This window comes from Salvia miltiorrhiza, chromosome 3 (genome assembly GCF_028751815.1).
Source record: "Salvia miltiorrhiza cultivar Shanhuang (shh) chromosome 3, IMPLAD_Smil_shh, whole genome shotgun sequence".
Lineage (NCBI taxonomy): Eukaryota > Viridiplantae > Streptophyta > Magnoliopsida > Lamiales > Lamiaceae > Salvia > Salvia miltiorrhiza.
This window is the reverse complement of record NC_080389.1, coordinates 14479020-14498459: the sequence shown is the minus strand read 5'-3', so window position 1 is coordinate 14498459 and position 19440 is coordinate 14479020. Positions and strand designations below refer to the sequence as shown.

The window sequence follows — 19440 nt, the reverse complement described above, 5'->3', positions numbered from 1 at the left end:
TGTAATTTATATTTACATCAAAACCATAAAATGAAAAAGAGTAAAAAAATACTGAGATTATGATTTACAACTATATTGCAATTTTAGATACATAAATATATTTATTAAAAATCATGTTGTTAGCCCTACTCCTCATATTTATACTATTTATCTTAAATATATTAATACTTTATGTAGAAGCAAATACACAAAGCACAACACCTCAAACTATTATCCAGTAGTTAAAATATTTAGTATATCCAATAAACAATTTTATGACATTTTTGGAGGAAAATTTATACAACCAAATTCTTTGCTTTAATATATATAGTCTTATACCTGTGCGATGCACGGTCTATGAAAGTGTAAAATTTTGAATGGACGAATAATCAATATATAAATATAAGGAAAAATAAATACAAAAAATAAATGTCATGTAATAAATGTATCAATAAGGCCTAACTCAAGTGGCAAAATTGAGGCACCCAAAAATTCTTATTTGTGAGAAGTCTTGGGTCTAATCTTACCTATTTGATGCCTCATGTAATTCAAAAAAAAATTGTAATAAATGTAAGGAGACAAATACAATATATATAAAAGGGAAAATGTGCAGACACACCCTTATAATAGTAGCCCCTACCCTATAGCGTGTGGCTCCCCATAGTCGACATTGGATCAAATAGGCCCCCAAAGGTTTTAAAAATCGATCAATTAAGCCCACCGACCAAACGGATGTTTTCGTACGTTAATTTATTTTAATTTTTTTCAAAATCTGCACCTTCTTCCCGTGGATCCGCCTCATCTCCGGCGCCTTCATAATATTCCATAATACACATTTTTTTTTATATGAATCAACAACCCACATTTAATATCAACAAATATTATTTCGCTTATATAAATAAAAGATATGAGCATACACATTCAAAATTTAAATTGAATAAACCAAAAACTTGTCCTACTATATTGTTGTCGACTATTATTTATAAATCTAAACTTTAAAATCCATTTTATTATTGAAAGATGATAAATATTGAAGAAAGATGTTGGAAAGCTATATATGGTTTATATTTAGATATGATCATTTTCATTTAAATTCTCACGTATGTATTTGTATAATCAAATTATTATTGATAATACTAATCTTCACTCTATTCAAAATGTCGATTAATGGTGTAATAGTGTAGCAAATATTGTCTTATAAATTAGTATTAGCTAAATACTCATTTCCAAAATTGTGATATCTATACTAGGCATAGCAAATAATTATGGCCCGATGGCCCTATAAGAAATTACAACCACCAAAAGCGGCGGTATTCCTATTTTCCTACAAACGGTCGAAGTATTTTCGGTAGTTTTGTTTCTTCATCAGCAGCGCAGGCCCTCTTGTTTTTGTTTCAATACAGTCGGTCCTTAGTCACAATCTCTTTCTGCCGCCTTTGTTGTTTTCGTCGAATAGAATTGCAGACGCGAGGATTCCCTTGGCTGCAACTAGAGGATGTCCTCCGCCGCCGCCGTCGAATGGAGTTGCATTCTCCAACAGACACGAGAGTTTCCTTTGCTGCAATTAGAGAAGCTGCTCTTAAACTCCCTCCCTCTCTTTGAAATGTAACAATGTGAAGGTGAACAAATTTAGCAGCTTAATAGAGGGAAAATATCATGTTATTCAAAATTTGAATTTGGGTTCCATAAATTGGAGCTAAAACTGCATAGCTTGTGATAACTCAACAGGTAAAATTGTATGCAATATTCACTGGATAATCGGATGTGTCAATTGTATGCTTTAATATTATACTATAGATATATAGGAAAAATAAATTTAATACTTAATTTTTTTTATAAATTTACACCGAACCTTGCTAAAATAATAGACTTGGAGAGCTATGCCCTTATCACCTATGGGCTATGACTATGGGTTTATTTTGAATAATTTAATTTTACTGCTAACTACTTCACTTTCCCTCTTCTTCTGCTCTATCACTTTCATTGAGGGTTTTCTCACATCATTCTTTTATCCTTCAGCCCTAATTCCCCTTCTCCCTCGTCTGCATCTTCAATTCCAGAGTTTGGGGACACAACAGCAGATTCAAGAAAAGGTATTTATGGAAGATATTTCGCCTTACATTTCTTTTTTATGGTGAAGATATTGAATGAATTTTGTTGGTGTGATTACTGAAGTCCATGTTTATGCGTAGAATTGCTGAAATCACGTCTGAAATTTTGAAAATTTTGCCGAAATCATGTTAATTTATATATGCCTGCTTCTCCCGATTCCTACATTCTCGAATGTCCTTAGTGGCGCCGCCGCCTTTCGCCGACGAGGCGCACATAATAAACTCCGAAACAATTTTTTTTCTTTCTGCGATTATTCTTATTTATGTTTATTGGGTAGAGAATTTGAAACAGTCAGCTTTATCAGAGAGTGAAGGGTTTTTCATTTGAGTGGAAAATAGAGTTTGTTAAGGTAGAATCTGCTTAGCAATGTGCAGCATCGCCTCCATCCCGCATCTTACTGTTTTTCTTTCTTTTTCTTCCTATATAGGAATGTCTCTCCTTATTCAGCTGAAAAATAATTTGTCTTTTTTTTTTTAAAACTAACACTTAATAGAAGCCATGTCTTGTTGACACTGTTATCGAAACAGGATATGGCACATGTAGAACCTGAGAATATGGAGATGAACTTGTATCAAGTAAATAGTGCTGTGAGGAGACCTCGTATCCTGCTCGCTGCCAGTGGAAGTGTGGCTGCAATAAAATTTGCTAATCTTTGTCATTGTTTCTCCGAGTGGGCGGAAGTGAAAGCTGTTGCTACCCAGGCATCTCTCCATTTCGTAGACAGGATAGCTCTTCCCAAGGATGTAATACTTTACACTGATGAGGATGAATGGTCGAGTTGGAAAAAAATAGGTGATAATGTGCTCCATATTGAGTTGCGTAAATGGGCTGATATCATGGTCATCGCACCTTTGTCTGCTAATACACTTGCCAAGGTAAAAATAAGCTCTTCAAATTTGTGTGTTAACATTACAATCCATCCATTACTAATTATAGGCTTCTTAGAGAATCTTGTTAAATGCTAAATTTCTGGTGAACTTTTCCACATTCAACGATCATTTGGACAAAAGATAAAATTTCATTAGATATATTTTGTTGATATAAGTAAAGTGGCCTTAAGTTTTAGTTTAGCATGTCTGAAATGAAAATTTAGGAGCTTATTGTAGTCCATGGATATTGTTTGAGGTTAATTGGTTTAAAATACATCAAGTTTGCTCCGATTTTGGTTTTGCACATGATTTTCATGTCTTGTTCTCACATACACAGACTTTACACTTCTTGCGATTTTCTCTTTATTTCACTTTCTGAAGTTCGCGTATTTTAAACCAATGAACTCTATCCTTAGGAATCTGAACAATTTATTCGAGGTTTGTATTATATCTTTCTTAAACGTAATAATTCATGTGATTTCATGAACTTTGTTTGACTAAAGTTTCTGTGTGTCCTAGTAGATTGCCGGAGGTTTATGTGATAACTTGCTGACCTGCATTGTCCGGGCATGGGACTACAGCAAGCCAATGTTTGTAGCGCCAGCCATGAATACCCTCATGTGGAACAACCCTTTCACTGAACGCCATCTCATGGGGATCGATGATCTTGGAATCTCACTTATCCCCCCAGTGAAGAAGAGGCTGGCCTGTGGAGACTATGGAAACGGTGCAATGGCTGAGCCTTCCCTAATATACTCGACTGTAAGACTTTTCTTTGAGACTCGAGAACAATGAAGTGGTGGCAATGTTTAGCCTGATATGTTGCAAGCTTCTCATCCATTTCAACGAGAAAATAGAGTGTCTCAGGTTTGTTACTCAAAAACAATCTCTTACTTGTAGTGTGGTTGTGAAAACTGCAATCTGCTGTTACGAATTTTACTGTTTGCTATTCGAAATCGTTGCTCGTGTGTTCTTAGTGTTAGGAATTTTAGTGTTTGCAATTCGAAATCGTGTGCTCGTGTGCTGTTAGAGTGTTGTCCACATGCAACAATTGTTGGAGACATTTAGATTTGGATTGTCAAGGCATAGGCCATAGATTGATTATATGTGATTTTTTTCCCCTGTATGAGATGCATATTCATCTGTTGTTTTCCTGCAGTTTGCATAAAATTGTTCATTTAATGTTAGTTGCGTCTAAATACACAAACTTTCATCCATTATGGTTATGCATATGAACTCTACACATTTTATCTTCAAATACACGAATTTCTAATTGTTCTGATTTTCCACACGATTGTTAATTTCTTACGAAAATGTCATTGTGGCCATCTAACTATATTGCTTAATACATCGGCCGTTTAAGCCGTGTAGACATTTCAGGCTTCCACCTCATCGTTCACTCGGGGGCAACTGATAGCCATGTGAAGAATTAGAACAATTGAAAGTTCATGTATTTGAAGGCTAAACTTTTAGTTCATATGAAAACCAGAATTTAGTGAAAGAATGTATATTTATGTGTAACTATACATTGTTGACCTTCTCTAGTGCGTGTTGTGTGATGAATTATAATATATGTCCATACATAAATTTGGTCTCTCATTACTATACGACATTAAAACTTTTGAACGTTGAGTTGAATGGTCTTGGAGTTAAAAATTGCAAAAATTGGATTTTTCCTGAGAAAATAAAATAAAATCCAAAGCATGTTGTCTTCTTCAAAGAGTTTGTGCCAACATCAAAAGTGGCCTATCTATTCACTCTTCTAAATTACCCCTCTAGCTTGAATATTTTTCCTATGTTTAATAATAATTTACTTTTGATATTTAAAAAAAAGGGTTATGGCTAAAAAATACATGAATTTTAGAAAGAGTTGCAGTTTTCACTTGAATTTTCAATTAAGTCAAAAAATACATGAATTTATATTTTAGTTGCAATTTTCACCTAAGTTTGATTTTCGGCGAAATTAGAGCTTAGTTGACACTTGAAATTAAGTCAAATATATTAGTTTTTGCCTTTTTAGACCTCCGAACTTCTAAATACTTTTCATCATCATAAGTTAGACCAATATCAGGTGAATTTTCGACTGTCAACTAAGTTCTAATTTTGTTGGACGTCAAATTTATGTGAACATTGCAACGGAAATATAAATTCATGTATTTTTTTGATTTAATTGAAAGTTCATGTGAAAAATACAACTTTTTATAAAATTGGTGTATTTTTTTTTACCGTAATTCTTAAAAAGAAAAAATTACCTTGAGTAATTATGCAACTCTACACGTAGCAATATGCACTAATGAAAGATTGAAAACTGAGATGAAATATTAATTTGAAATGCAGGTTTCACTCAACTACACATTTGATAGTTGATGCCTTCACTTTAAGTAAATAGTTAAAGAATATGTCTACCACTAAATCTAAGATATATTAATATTTTCATTTGAAAATTTTAAAGTTAAATTGCGGCAAGCTTAAATAGGCACTTAAGATGACATCGTTTGAAAGTCATCGGATAAAATAAGTCCTGACGTTTCATGCACATAATGTTGGATCGGAATTTATTTTATATGATGAATTTAGTTTATATAATAACCACTCCCGAATATTATGAAGTTAGCCGTATGTCCATTTCTTAGTTCAACGGAAAATAATCAAAGAAAAATATGCTGATTGTGATTAAGACACTGATCCGGTGTTATCGAACTGAATCGAGTCGAATAGTGGTGTGTTCAAATTTGGTTTGTTTAGTATCGAATCGAATCCCGAACTTTGTTTACCGAATACTTTGAGGCTCACGAGCTTAATCGAGCCTATACGAACTTTATTTAATACAATTATTATTAATTTTAGTGGATAAATATATAAGTTGTATCTACTAATAATTTATATTTTTCATGCTGAATCACTTAACGAACTTATTTACAAGTAACGAGCCAAATACTACCAATCTCAAGTTTAGTTTATTTATTTATCGAATTTTTCTAAACAAATTTGAACGAGCTTTTTTCGAGCCGAACTCCGAATAGTTCGCGAGCGGCTTGGTTTGTTTATAGCCCTACTGATCAACATATAGTATGTCTTAATCACAAATAATTGATAAAGTACTATTATTACATTCTTAAAATTATTTCAAGTTCTTAATTACCTCAAGATTGTACAAGACAACCAGCTCACCTAAATGTCAATGCCGGATCAATACAAAAAATTCCTAATTTGTTTACCAATTATAAGTATATATATGTATGAACGTATATTTTCACCTTCAACAACGTTGAAATCACAGTTGATTTGAAGGTTATTATGTATATGCATGAACGTATATATATGCATTGCTTCATTCAAACGGCAGTTTAGATGAAGGAATATTCAACGTGTATATTCTTCTTCTGATTACGTCTAGAACATTTTTCTTGATATTTAAAAAAGAATTTTAAATGCTGACAAATGATACAAGCCATCATACCAAATATTTTAGAAAAAATAAACTTCTATGATCACTCCGCCGATATTATTAATCTTTTTTTTTTAGAGAAACCAATATTATTAATCTGATTTAGGAGATAAAAGGGTATTCCGAACTACTGATTTTTGTTGTTGTATTTATTGAGGAGTTTCTCATAATATCATTCAACCTCGTAACCTTCAATTTTTCATGATAATAAAGCGCACCTTAATTGGTAAGACGATTTCCACCATTTAATATGTTAGGGGTCAGGGTCGGTCCTATATCTCACAAGGCCTTTAATTGGTAAGACGATTTCCACCATTTAATATGTTGGGGGTCAGGGCTGGTCCTATATCTCACAAGACCTTGAGTAAAAAGTAGAAAATGGGCCTTTATAAATTTTTTTATATTGACGACACAATCACAACATATTGACATAATCCTTTTTGGTCAATTATTTTAAAGAGTTTTCAACCAAAAGAAAAGATAAAGCACTAAGAAATCAACACTAATGGTATAATCTATTTTACAATCAACACTAAATGACAAAAAGAACCTTCATCAGACGAATATATATTTTACAATTCTATTTTTATTGTTAAGAAAAAAAATTCTATATATATATATATATATATATATATATATATAAATTGGGCCCCGAAAATTTTGAGGCTCTAAGCAGCAGCATGTTGAGCATATGATCAGGTACGAGCCTGTTGGAGGTTCGAATCACCACAAAGAAAATGAGGAATCATTATTGATCATTTTAAGAAGAAAAAAAAGAAAAAGACCTCAAAACTCCCATAGAAGATTAATTTTAATGATAATCTTTTCACTTTCATGCTTAAGTCAGTTAATTAGGTCTAAAAATGTATAAAAGTAATAAGTTTTTTTTTTTTATAAATTATTAACAACAAACGAGGCTCATTAATCCCCTATCACATCCAAGATCAAATTTTCAATTTTTTTTTTCTTCTTATTTTTCTAAACTCTCTAATTTCACGTTGATCTTTTATGAAAGTTCATCAAATAAAAATTCAAATAAAAATTTATATAAGAAAATGTATTTGTATTATCCCAATCAAAAAATCAATACTATTTAATTGGTGATGAATTTGAGATTATCAATTAAAATGTACTATCAATTTAATTTAGTTAAATCAAATTAATAAACAAAATTATTTATATAAAGAATGTTCCATATGCTATAAATATAAAAAAATGTAAAGTAATTATAAATCACGATGTAAGATAATTCTTGTTGAATTTCTACGGATTATATTCTAATATATATATATATAGGTATAGGTTTAGGTTCTAGTGAGATTGCCATTTTTCGTGAGATGTGAGACCAATGAATAAGTCAGTATATAGTGATGAATAACGATACATAAATACAAATATGCAAAATGTTGAATAGAAATATGCATGAAAATATATTACCCGTTTAGCCAGTAGTGGTGGTGGTGGTAGATGATTTGAGAAACGTGGCTAGCTATGGCGGAAACACGGCAGTGGTTGTCAGCCGGTGGTGGCACGGTGGATGGGGGGACCGTACCTTTTTAAAATTATTAAAATATTTCAATATACATGATTTAATTCCATGATAATTCTATTATATCATTAAAAACATTTACCTCTTTTAAATACGAATATCAACTATCAAGGCATATTAGAGAAACGAATTTAGTTATGAGTTGCTTCTTTTTCTATTTTTAATATTGTGATGTAATTTAAACAATATTATAACTGTATTGAAATTAATTTTTATTTCTAATTCATTCTTCAAAGAGATTATTAGTTAATTAAAGAATTTTAAAAACTTAAGGTGAATTCGCCCCCCTAAAAATTATGTCCGCCTCCATCACTATCAGTGGAGGCAGACATATTTTCTTATAACAAAAAAGTGTGGAACAAACTTCTACTTATATATATTTGGGCAAATTGCATGAAAATACCTCACTTTATACCAAAATCTGGTTTTTTGACAATCTTTTCAATTGTAGCAAAAATTTGAACTACTTTTCAATTTGTTGCAATTGACTTCCGGAGTAATTTTCCGGCCAACTTAATGCTGATGTGGATTCCCGTAAAGTTGATGTGGCACGCCTCGCCGGCTAATCAAACGACAAATTGCATGAAAATACCCCACTTTATACCAAAATCTGGTTTTTTGACAATCTTTTCAATTGTAGCAAAAATTTGAACTACCTTTCAATTTGTTGCAATTGACTTCCGGAGTAATTTTTCGGCCAACTTAATGCTGATGTGGATTCCCGTAAAGTTGATGTGGCATGCCTCGCCGGCTAATCAAACGACACGTCTCTAATTACTTTAAACGATGTCGTTTTCCACTATTTTAAGCAAATTACAATTTCTAGTTTTATATATTTGTCGATTAGGGCTTCAAATGTCCTCATTTCTTCTCCCAAATTTTCTCATCTCAGTTGAAATTTTTGTTCCATAAATTTTCTAAAGAAAAAAAAACATATGAATTAAATAAAGAACCAATAGGTGCCATAAGTGCCAACGAAAATCCAAAATAAAACCAAAGTAAAATCTTGGCACTTATGGCACTAATAGTGTCATAAGTGCCTAACCCGACCCCGCACGCGACCCGCGTGCCTGATCCTACCCGGACCCGGCACGCGACCCGCGTCACACTATTTGAAGCCTGCAAGTTGCACGGCTCTGGTTCTTCGCATCTGCAGAATTTTGGAGGTAAGGGGAAATTGTATGAGCTCAGTCGTCCCGTTTGAGAAGAAGAATCCATCAGTTCAAAGATTTTTGCTGCAAATGAGAATTTATGGAACAAGAATTTCAACTGAGATGAGAAAATTTGGGAGAAGAAATGAGGACATTTGAAGCCTTAATCGACAAATATATAAAACTAGAAATTGTAATTTACCTAAAATCGTGGAAAACGACATCGTTTAAGGTAATTAGAGACGTTGTCGTTTGATTAGCCGGCGAGGTGTGCCACATCAACTTTACGGGAATCCACATCAGCATTAAGTTGGCCGGAAAATTACTCTAGAAGTCAATTGCAACAAATTGAAAGGTAGTTCAAATTTTTGCTACAATTAAAAAGATTGTAAAAAAACCAGATTTTGGTATAAAGTGGGGTATTTTCATGCAATTTGTCGTCTGACGAGGCATGCCACATCAACTTTACGGGAATCCACATCAGCATTAAGTTGGCCGGAAAATTACCCCGGAAGTCAATTGCAACAAATTGAAAGGTAGTTCAATTTTTTGCTACAATTGAAAAGATTGTCAAAAAACCAAATTTTGGTATAAAGTGAGGTATTTTCATACAATTTGCCCTATATATTTTGATATACCTCGAGCTTGGTCTATATATAGCACGATAGTTATTGAAGTGAAATATGTAATCTTGTCCACAATAATTGAGTTTTTGTAGTTGCAGCCAATAATTGCATGAGAAATTAATGTGCAATTTGTGAGTTTTCGCAAGTTGCATGTCATCTCTCATGCTCATATATTTCTTCTCCATCATTTATGCATATTATCTATCTTGACCTTTCAAAAAAAAAAAATTCTTCTCCATCATTGAACTTGTGGATACGATGCCGTTGCGTTGCACACCTTCCGAGGTTATTTATCGTATTTGGCTCTCTTTTACTTAGGGGAGGACTTACGTGAGCGCATGGTGTGAGCGCGCATGGTGTGAGCGCGGGTCTGGGTCACGACCCGACCCGGATCCGGCTCCATCTTAAATATTAAAAAAAAAATTATAACTGATTTTAATATATTATATAAAACTGTTAAAGCATTAAATATCAAGAGAGCCCTTAGCTCAGTTGGTTTAGGCTCCATAGCTTATGCAAGCTAGACCTGGGTTCGAAACCCACTAGGAGCGAAATTTTGGGCTTCATTTCATTTATTTTGTTATTTCTTTTAATACTTGTAGTTTCTTTCTTTTAAGTATATAGTTTCATTTATTTTGTTATTTCTTTTAATACTTGTAGTTTCTTTCTTTTAAGTATATAGTTTCTTTTTTTTTTGTAGTTTCAAAATAATACTTGTAGTTTCTTTCTTTTAAGTATGTAGTTTCTTTCTTTTAATTATGTAATTTCTTTATTAAAATAATACTTGTAGTTTTTTTTTTGTAGTTTCTTTCTTTTAAATATAGTTTTTTTGTAGTTTTTTTCTTTTAAATATGTAATTTTTTTATTAAAATAATACTTGTAGTTTCTTTCTTTTAAGTATGTAGTTTCTTTATTTTAAATATGTAATTTCTTTATTAAAATAATACTTGTAGTTTCTTTCTTTTAAGTATGTAGTTTTTTTTTGTAGTTTCTTTCTTTTAAGTATGTAGTTTCTTTCTTTTAAGTATGGAATTTCTTTATTAAAATAATACTTGTAGTTTCTTTCTTTTAATACTTGTAGTTTCTTTCTTTTAAGTATGTAGTTTCTTTCTTTCTTTTATAGTTTCTTTCTTTTATACTTGCAGTTTTTTTTTTTCTTTTTTCTATAGTTTATTTCTTTTAATACTTTTAGTTTCTTTTAAGTATGTAGTTTCTTGATTCTTTTCGTTTCAAATTTTTAATTATTTTTTTATTTTAGTTTGAAAAATAGTATCATTTGTTCTATGTTAAAGGTTTCATTTAGTAAGAAAAATAGTATCATTTGTTCTATATTTAAAGGTTTCATTTAGTAAAAAAAATAGTATCATTTGTTCTATATTTAAAGGTTTCATTTAGTAAGAAAAGTAGTATCACTAATAAATGATATTATAAGTTTCGCTTAATGATATTAAAAGTTTCGCTCTTTTCTTTGTTCAATATTAAAGGTTTCATTTAGTTTGAAAAATAGTATCATTTGTTCTATATTAAAGGTTTCATTTAGTAAGAAAAATAGTATCATTTGTTCTTTTATTCTATATTAAAGGTTTCATTTAGTAAGAAAAATAGTATCATTTGTTCTACAATATTTCAAATGACACTTACATGTAAATGACACTATACTAAACCCTAAACACTAAACCCTAAACATTATGACACTATCAAATGACACTATGACAGTTCAAATGACACTACGAGATTTCAAATGAAACTTCAATAATTAAAATGACACTATAAGATTTCAAATGTTACCATGACATTTCAAAGACACTTCGAATGACGCTATGACATTTCAAATGACACTATGACATTTCAAATGACATTATAACAATTCAAAATGACACTATAACATTTCAAATGACACTACAAGATTTAAAAATAACACTATGACATTCAAATGACACTACAAGATTTTAAATGACACTATGACATTTCGAATGACACTACAAGATTTCAAAGACACTACAAGATTTCAAATGACACTATGCCATTTCAAATGACACTTCAACAATTTAATGACACTAGAAGATTTCAAATGATACTACAAGATTTTAAATGACACTATGACATTTCAAATGACATTATTCCATTTCAAATGACACTTCAACAATTCAAATGACACTACAAGATTTCAAATGACACTATGACATTTCAAATGAAACTTCAAAAATTGAATGACACTACGAGATTTCAAATAACACTATGACATTTCAAAGGACACTACAAGATTTCAAATGACACTATGACATTTCAAATAAAACTTCAACAATTGAAATGACACTACAAGATTTCAAAAGACACTATAACATATCAAAATGATACTACAAGATTTCAAATGACACTATGAGATTTCAACTGACACTTCGAATGACACTATAACATTTTGAAATGTTATAGTGTCATTCGAAATGTTATAGTGTCAATTTTAAGATTTCATGTAGTGTCATTCGAAATCTTAAAGTGTCATTTTGAAATGTTATAGTGTCATTCGAAATGTTATAGTGTCATTTTAAAATGTTATAGTGTCATTCGAAATGTTCAAAAGTGTCATTGCAAATCTTATAGTGTCATTCGAAATGTTATAGTGTCATTTGAAATGTTCAAAAATGTCATTTGTTGAAACTATTAAAGTGTCATTTTGAAATGTTATAGTGTCATTCGAAATGTTATAGTGTCATTTTTAAGATTTCATGTAGTGTCATTCGAAATCTTAAAGTGTCATTTTGAAATGTTATAGTGTCATTCGAAATGTTCAAAAGTGTAATTTCAAATGTTATAGTGTCATTCGAAATGTTATAGTGTCATTTTAAAATGTTATATAGTGTCATTCGAAATGTTCAAAAGTGTCATTTCAAATGACACTACAAGATTTCAAATGACAATATTACATTTCAAATGGTACTACAAGATTTCAAATGACACTATGCCATTTCAAATGACACTTCAACAATTCAAATTACACTAGAAGATTTCAAATGATATTACAAGATTTTCATATAAACTGTCTAGCATGCATGAACGTGAGCTTCATCCGGCTGACGGTTGTTGCCCCGGGCGACAGTCCGAACACCGACGGAATCCACGTGGCCCGGTCCACGATGGTCAACATCGCCGATTCCGTGATCGCAACGGGAGACGACTGCGTGTCGATGGGCGACGATCTCACACAAGTCTACATCCACAATGTAACTTGCGGGCCGGGCCACGGCATCAGCATTGGAAGCCTTGGAAGGAACCTCAATGAGAGGAACATTTCTGGCATATACGTCAAGAATTGCAGCTTCATCCAAACTCAGAATGGTGTGAGGATCAAGACATGGCCATCTGCCCCAGCCGCCATCATATTGCCTAACCTTCACTTCGAAAATTTGATCATGCAAAATGCTAGTAATCCTATTATCATCGATCAACAATACTGCCCTTGGAATTTGTGCAATTTAACTGTAAGTTTCATTTCTTCCAACCATTTCAAAATACTACTCGCCTTTTATCAAATTCTGATTTTGCATACCATGTCACTACTAAGTTGGGAAGTAGCAAAATCAGACTAAATTAATAGTTCAATTATTATCTCATGTATTAACAATTCTAGGTTACTTGCGATTAAGATATGATCATAATCTCATGAAGTGCACTAAAAATGTCATCATTATCTTCTTTAATCATACCAATCGTAATGGAAATGTAGGTTCGCCCAAAAATAATTTATTCAATTTTTGTCTCCACACTTTCGAAGAAGAAAAAAAAAACTCTATATAAAGGCAAGCTAGAACCCTTGGCTGAGTGATTCATTTCTACGATATTGAACCCAAAAAATTCATCCTCTTTTTCCCTCCTCAAAAGCCCAAAACACACTCCCAATTAAGCTTATTTATCATCTCACCAAAAACAGCGTAATCCATATAGAAATATATATGAGCATGATGGAGGGCTTCGATTTTGAGGGTAATACGATGAAGGCCGAGCAAAGCAGCAGTTTCCCCATCTCCCTCTTGCTTAAAATCGGAGGGCGGTCACCCGACTGGAGGCCCGGGTCTTCTCAGGCAAGTCCCTTACATCCATCCTTCTCACCAGCAGGCCTAATTCTCAGAGAGAAATGATCTGCTTTGCGTTCTCAAATAAATGACACTGTTAACACAAATAAATGACACTGCATAGACATTTAAATGACACTACTCATCAATATAAAAACAATACTAACACAACTAAATGACACTGCGCAGACATTCAAATGAAAATACTCATAAATATAAAAGACATTAACACAAAATAAATGACACTACTCATCATAATAAAATAAAAATGATACTAGCACAAATAAATGTTACTGCACAGACTTTTAATTGAAAATACTCATCAACATAAAAGACACTAACAAATGCACAGACTTTTAAATGACACAACTCAACAATATAAAAGACACTAACAAAGAGACTTCATTTATGTGACATTTTTTTTTCCTCATAACATGATGTTGATTCTTATTGTGATTGCCTCATTTATACAGGGACCCAATTATTTTGAAATTGATCTGGACATTCATCGCTTCAGTTACATAGCAAGAAAGGGACTCGAAGCATTCCGAGAGCGGCTAGCTACCGGAATATTGGATCTCGGCCTAACAATTCAGGTACCCGAAAATCTTCTACGTGCAACTGATGCTTTCTTGATGAATGCAGCTATCAATACTTGTGAAGTTTCTATCTAATGATTAATTGCACGAAAATTCACCACTTATTTTATGCTATTTGCAAATTGGAAACGATTTTAAAGAAAAACTGGGGATGTTGTAATCGTTGAAAGCTGGAGATCGGATTTAATCTCGTCTCTAACAAACAGGCACAGAAGCCAGAAGAGCTACCTGAGAAGGTCCTCTGTTGTGTGAGGTTGAACAAGATTGATTTTGTGAACTAGAAATCAGCAGCTTTCTAGAACAAATTAGAGCCGCTGAGGGATCGGCGAGTGGTGGCACCTCCTGACGTCGTCCCCTTCTCTCATCTCTCATTCTCGCTGAACCCTCCGCTCACAAGAAGACGGTGAAAGGTTTAGAAAAGGGGAAAAATTTAGGGTTTTATTTTGGTTTTATTTTTCCAGTGAGAGACGAAGAGAGGGAGAAAGAAAGAGGGATCACCGGTGTAAAGGCGAGGACGTTGCCGGATCTTGAAAGGAATAAGCGGTGGTCTCTGGCTCCGAAACCGCACTCGCCAAGACCAAGTATTTGGGAGGCGACGAATTCTCCTTGGCCGATCTGAAATGTGAGAAGAGCGAGACGCAGAGAGAAGGAGGTGAGGTTTTTTTTTAATATATAAGTTGGATCCGGGTCTCGGGTCCGACCCGACCCAGACCCGCGCGCATTCTGTGAGCGCTCAATTTGTGAGGCGCGCAGATAAGTTTTTGTCTTTTACTTAATAGTTGAGTTGAGGATAAGGAGTAATATTTTATCTCCTATAATTACGCGTGTAAGGGCGGATTCAGGATTTTATTAGAGGGGGATTGAATTAGTTGAATTATAGAGACTATAAATATTTGTATGGGAGTTCGAGAGTAGTAGCCCCCGATCGAGTTAAAGTTTATTGAATAATCCCTACAATCATTTTTATATATGTCCAAGTAGAATTTTAATGGCTTAGGACAAGAATTTAGTCACTTAATACAATAAATAGTTTAATTGTTAATGGGAAAAGGTGCAGATAAGCCCTCCTAGGTGTAGCCCTTTGGTGGACGTCGTATACCACCAAATAATTCCTGCAGAATTATCAAAATAAATTAGTATAATGATAAACAGGGTCGATCCCACAGAGAGCAGATAAAATCATTCAAATCCCTAAAATCTATAATTTTGGTGTAGCCACCACGCCTTAAATTTAAGAAGAATTAATTAAAACTAAGAATGCAAAATTAATCAAATAAAAGACTCTAGAAAAAATATCAATAGAAAGGTAATTCGGCTCAAATAAATCCACACTAATTCAAAGCTCTGATCATCGACGCAAAGATTAATTAATCCCTATCAACCAACCAGTTATAGGATACCGTGATACGCAACGGACGTACCCCAATTCCTATTTACTGTGTCGTTAAACAGCTGGAGACGCCAGACCTGCTTATTTCCCTTATTAAAATATAACCTAGCTGGAGATGCCAGACCTAAATTTAATATTCTAATAGCATTACGATGAAGGAACCCAGTTTATATCAATTATCCTAGAGACGCTAGTAATAATTAATATACCAATTAATTTCTACTACGAACATGGTAGTTTTATCACTAATCAGCCCTATTCCAACAATTACGGATTGAAGGTGCTAATTGACTGTAATCCAATTAAACTTAAGTTGGCCAGACTTAAATAAAATCGAAATTATCTTTAAACCCTAGGAACTAATCGGAATCAATAGGAATCAATTTTAAAACCAATTAGGTCTCACAGATTATTAAATTAGAGTTTCATTATTCTCGCCGAATTTAAAATTTAGCTACTCATACTTAAAATAAGAACAATCAAATAAATAAAAACAAACATGAGAAATAACAGAAGTAAAAACTAACGAAATAAATTGCAAGAAATTAAAGTAACCACTTGAACCAATTGAAAAAACTCGTCTGCTCCAATTCGATTCCAGCCGCCAATTCAAGAACTAAAAGTAAAAGTAGAGTAAAGGAATTCTAATGCTAAAAACAAGTGTAGAGATGAATTGTATGAAAATTAAGAATTGAAAATAGTAAAAGTCAACTATTGCTAATCCAAAAATTGCAGTTGTATCAAAGTTAGGGGTGGTAAAACGGTTCCAGTTAATCGGTTTTAACCGTAACCGAACCGAAAAAACCGATTTTCGGTTAACCGATAACCGGTTTTTACCGGTTCGGTTCGGTTATCGGTTAGTGTGTTCATCACTAATCGGTTAAACCGATTAACCGGTTTATTTTATATTAAATTAATTAATTTATATTTTAATATTTTAATTTAAATAATGCATTAATATTTCAAGTATCTATAACAAAAATTTTGTTCTAAATTATTATAAGTTATGAGTTGGTGCAGTGGATAAGACCTTATTTTTTCTTTCAAAGGTTAAGAGTTCAAATCCTATTGAACACATTCTACAAATTTGAATTTTTTTTTAATAAAAATCGGTTAAATTCGGACAAATTGAGAAATCGTGGATTAATCGGTTTGATCGGTTAACCGGTCCAATAATCGGTTCGGTTATCGGTTAGGGAAATGGCCCTTAATCGGTTCCGGTTAACCGGTAAATCGGTTCGGTTACCGAACCGACCGGTTTACCAGCCCTAATCAAAGTTAATTATTAAAACTAACTAATCATCCTAATCTCTCATAGTTGCGGCTCCCCTCTAAAGCAAATATATATATGGGTAATTAATCCCTAAGATAGCCGCCTCCCTCTAACAACATGGGCTTCGGCCCTTTAAAAAGTAAAGCCTAAAAAAAATAATTAAAACATGAGTTTTGGGCCTAATTAAATCTAGAATAATTAATCCAAGCCCAATCTCAAAACTTCTCCAAAATCAATCAACTTCTTCCACAATTCTCGACTTTCACTAACTTCCTCCGTCCACGAGCATCCATCTCCAACTTTCGCTCACTTCCTACATGCAAAATACCACAAATCATGTAAAATCATATAAAATCATAGCAAACACACACTAAACTAGGTAACTAAAATACACACATCAAATCCCCTCACACTTAGATCATACTTGTCCTCAAGTATAACATGAAAGAAGAATTTAATGGTGAAAATCAGCCACTAGAGACAACTTCCTTCCTCGACACGACACTAAGGACTCTAAAAGCAAAGAACGAAACAACGGACACAACAATCAAACAGAAAGAAAATATAAAAGAACAAGGACACTAACAACTCAACAGAAAACGACAGCCAAGTAATCATCGAAACACCAGTAACAGAACATACTGCCAAATCGAACCATGCAACTCACAATCAACTCTCAACTCTCGAATCAAGAAAAAGGAATGTCAAACATGTGTTTCTATTGTCAATTCAGTCCAAATCAAGCAACAACGAGCTCCTCTCAAAGTTCACTCTTCTCTCAAGAATTCATTTGGAAATTCACACACAAGAAAGAAAATCCACTTAGTCGTGATATGTCATGGTCACATAGTATCTCAAAAAGGTCTTTTCTCATTGGTTGTAATGGGGCTAAGGACCATTCATGATGTTGGCAAGATCCTAGGGGTCCTAAGCTTAAACATTGAAAATCAAAGTGTGCACGTCTAATCCAAACCATCATCCACAATTCAAGTTCATGGAGAAAGAAAGAAAGCAACTAAACTCGGGGGAAAAAAAACTCCAATAATAACAATGATACTACATGCTCAACTCAAACTGGTGCAACATTTTTTTTCTTTTTTTTTTTGTTTTTTTTCCTTTTTTTCTTTTTTTTTCTTTTTTTTCTGTAGCACCTTTCTTTTTTATATCCTCAATCAACATGCAATCATCATCTACAAAATATCCCCACAAATCGTCTCCCAAAACTGCTCTCATCCCAAAAACTTAACTGATCAATGCCACTGTTTGGCCAAACGGATCACAGATCCTTATCATTTTACACAAGACAGCAGTTTGGGCAAACGGCACATAAGAACACAGCTTAACTTTCTCTAGTAATCAATGGTATGAAGTTCAAATTAGACATGCATCACTGGGCCAAAAAGAGAGTCCAAAACAGGCCTTGGCTAATTATTTAGTGACTAATAAGAACAAAACTGGTCAAGGCTTCGAAAATGGCTCGCTAGGGGTTAATGTAAAGGTAGGCAATGAAACGCAGGCCAAATGGCTACCCTAATGTCTTCTATCATGCATTACCAATGACTCACAACATATCACAACTTCATGAATAACAAACCACTCAAAAAGAAAAATAGTAGAGAGTGCTCTACTCTAATAAGCTCAATTCTCACTTATATGTGGCTTTTTACTCATTGTTGCTCTTATTTGTCATCCCAAATTTCATCCAACAAAAACACAAAATTTTCAATCTCAAAATCCCAAATCTCAAGTATCAAATCTCAAGTTCATCACATAACTTAACCGGCAGCATGCTTATCACTAATACTTCAACAATTACAAGGCTCACAACACACAAAACGACATAACAAACGGACTTAACAGAACCCAAACTCAAAGACGCCCCCCTCACACTTAGATTTTGCTTGCCCTCAAGCAAACAAAACAAAGCATAAGCAAAGGAGCAAACGAGACACACAACTAAAAGAGAATAAAGATAACACAAACACACGAAACAAAGCAAGATAAGGAAGGAAGTCACCGTGTACGCCGCCGCCGCAGCTTCTGCTGTATCGTGGCGCTCAAATTCGTGAGGCTTTCCTGTAGTGCAGCCACGTTCCCGTCGATCTTTTTTTTTTAAACTGAAACATAACAAAAATTAAAACATAACAAAAATTAAAACAAGAATTAAAGAAAAGAAGAACAAAATGGAAAATTAAAAGGGAAGAAAGTCGGGTTACCTCCCGATAAGCGCCATTATTTAACGTCGTTGGCTCGACTGCTCAAGTGCTCAAAACGTGCCCGAAAGCAGCAGTGAAACAGACTCCGCTGGAACCAAAGAAGAGGCATCATAGTACGGCTTCAAACGTTGTCCGTTCAAGGTGAATATCTTAGCTGT

General features: G+C 33.3%; 3 protein-coding genes and 1 long non-coding RNA gene across 7 annotated transcripts; 3 read left to right on the top strand and 1 right to left on the bottom strand.

The window, feature by feature from the left end:
- The first annotated feature begins 1267 nt into the window (after nucleotides 1-1267).
- Nucleotides 1268-4547, top strand: LOC131017769 (probable phosphopantothenoylcysteine decarboxylase). Of its 3 annotated transcripts, none has more exons than XM_057946488.1 (4): nucleotides 1268-1637; nucleotides 1777-2072; nucleotides 2619-2966; nucleotides 3483-4147. In XM_057946488.1, exons 2-4 carry the CDS (start codon nucleotides 1860-1862, stop codon nucleotides 3753-3755), a joined length of 834 nt encoding a protein of 277 aa, XP_057802471.1. In that variant the 5' UTR covers nucleotides 1268-1637; nucleotides 1777-1859; the 3' UTR covers nucleotides 3756-4147. The 3 variants fall into 3 exon arrangements, 1 of the variants encoding a protein (XP_057802471.1); XR_009099853.1 differs by lacking the exon at nucleotides 1268-1637 and adding an exon at nucleotides 4332-4547 and having other exon boundaries at nucleotides 1830-2072; nucleotides 3483-3827; XR_009099854.1 differs by lacking the exon at nucleotides 1268-1637 and adding an exon at nucleotides 4324-4547 and having other exon boundaries at nucleotides 1830-2072; nucleotides 3483-3827.
- Nucleotides 4548-12784: 8237 nt separating this feature from the next.
- On the top strand, nucleotides 12785-13377 carry LOC131018421 (polygalacturonase-like). The gene is made up of 2 exons (XM_057947144.1): nucleotides 12785-13213; nucleotides 13363-13377. Exons 1-2 carry the CDS (start codon nucleotides 12785-12787, stop codon nucleotides 13375-13377), a joined length of 444 nt encoding a protein of 147 aa, XP_057803127.1.
- Nucleotides 13378-13444: 67 nt separating this feature from the next.
- Nucleotides 13445-14772, bottom strand: LOC131017767 (uncharacterized). Its single transcript, XR_009099852.1, has 2 exons — nucleotides 14632-14772; nucleotides 13445-13871 (listed from the first exon to the last, which is right to left on the bottom strand). It is a non-coding gene; the product is annotated as an uncharacterized LOC131017767 (long non-coding RNA).
- LOC131017766 (uncharacterized) lies at nucleotides 13679-14747 on the top strand. 2 transcript variants are annotated; one of them, XM_057946487.1, is made up of 3 exons: nucleotides 13679-13813; nucleotides 14278-14400; nucleotides 14610-14747. In XM_057946487.1, the coding sequence occupies exons 1-3, from the start codon at nucleotides 13685-13687 to the stop codon at nucleotides 14682-14684; spliced, it is 327 nt and encodes a 108-aa protein (XP_057802470.1). In that variant the 5' UTR covers nucleotides 13679-13684; the 3' UTR covers nucleotides 14685-14747. The 2 variants fall into 2 exon arrangements, with proteins under 2 accessions (XP_057802470.1, XP_057802469.1); XM_057946486.1 differs by having other exon boundaries at nucleotides 14278-14636.
- Nucleotides 14773-19440: the final 4668 nt, after the last annotated feature.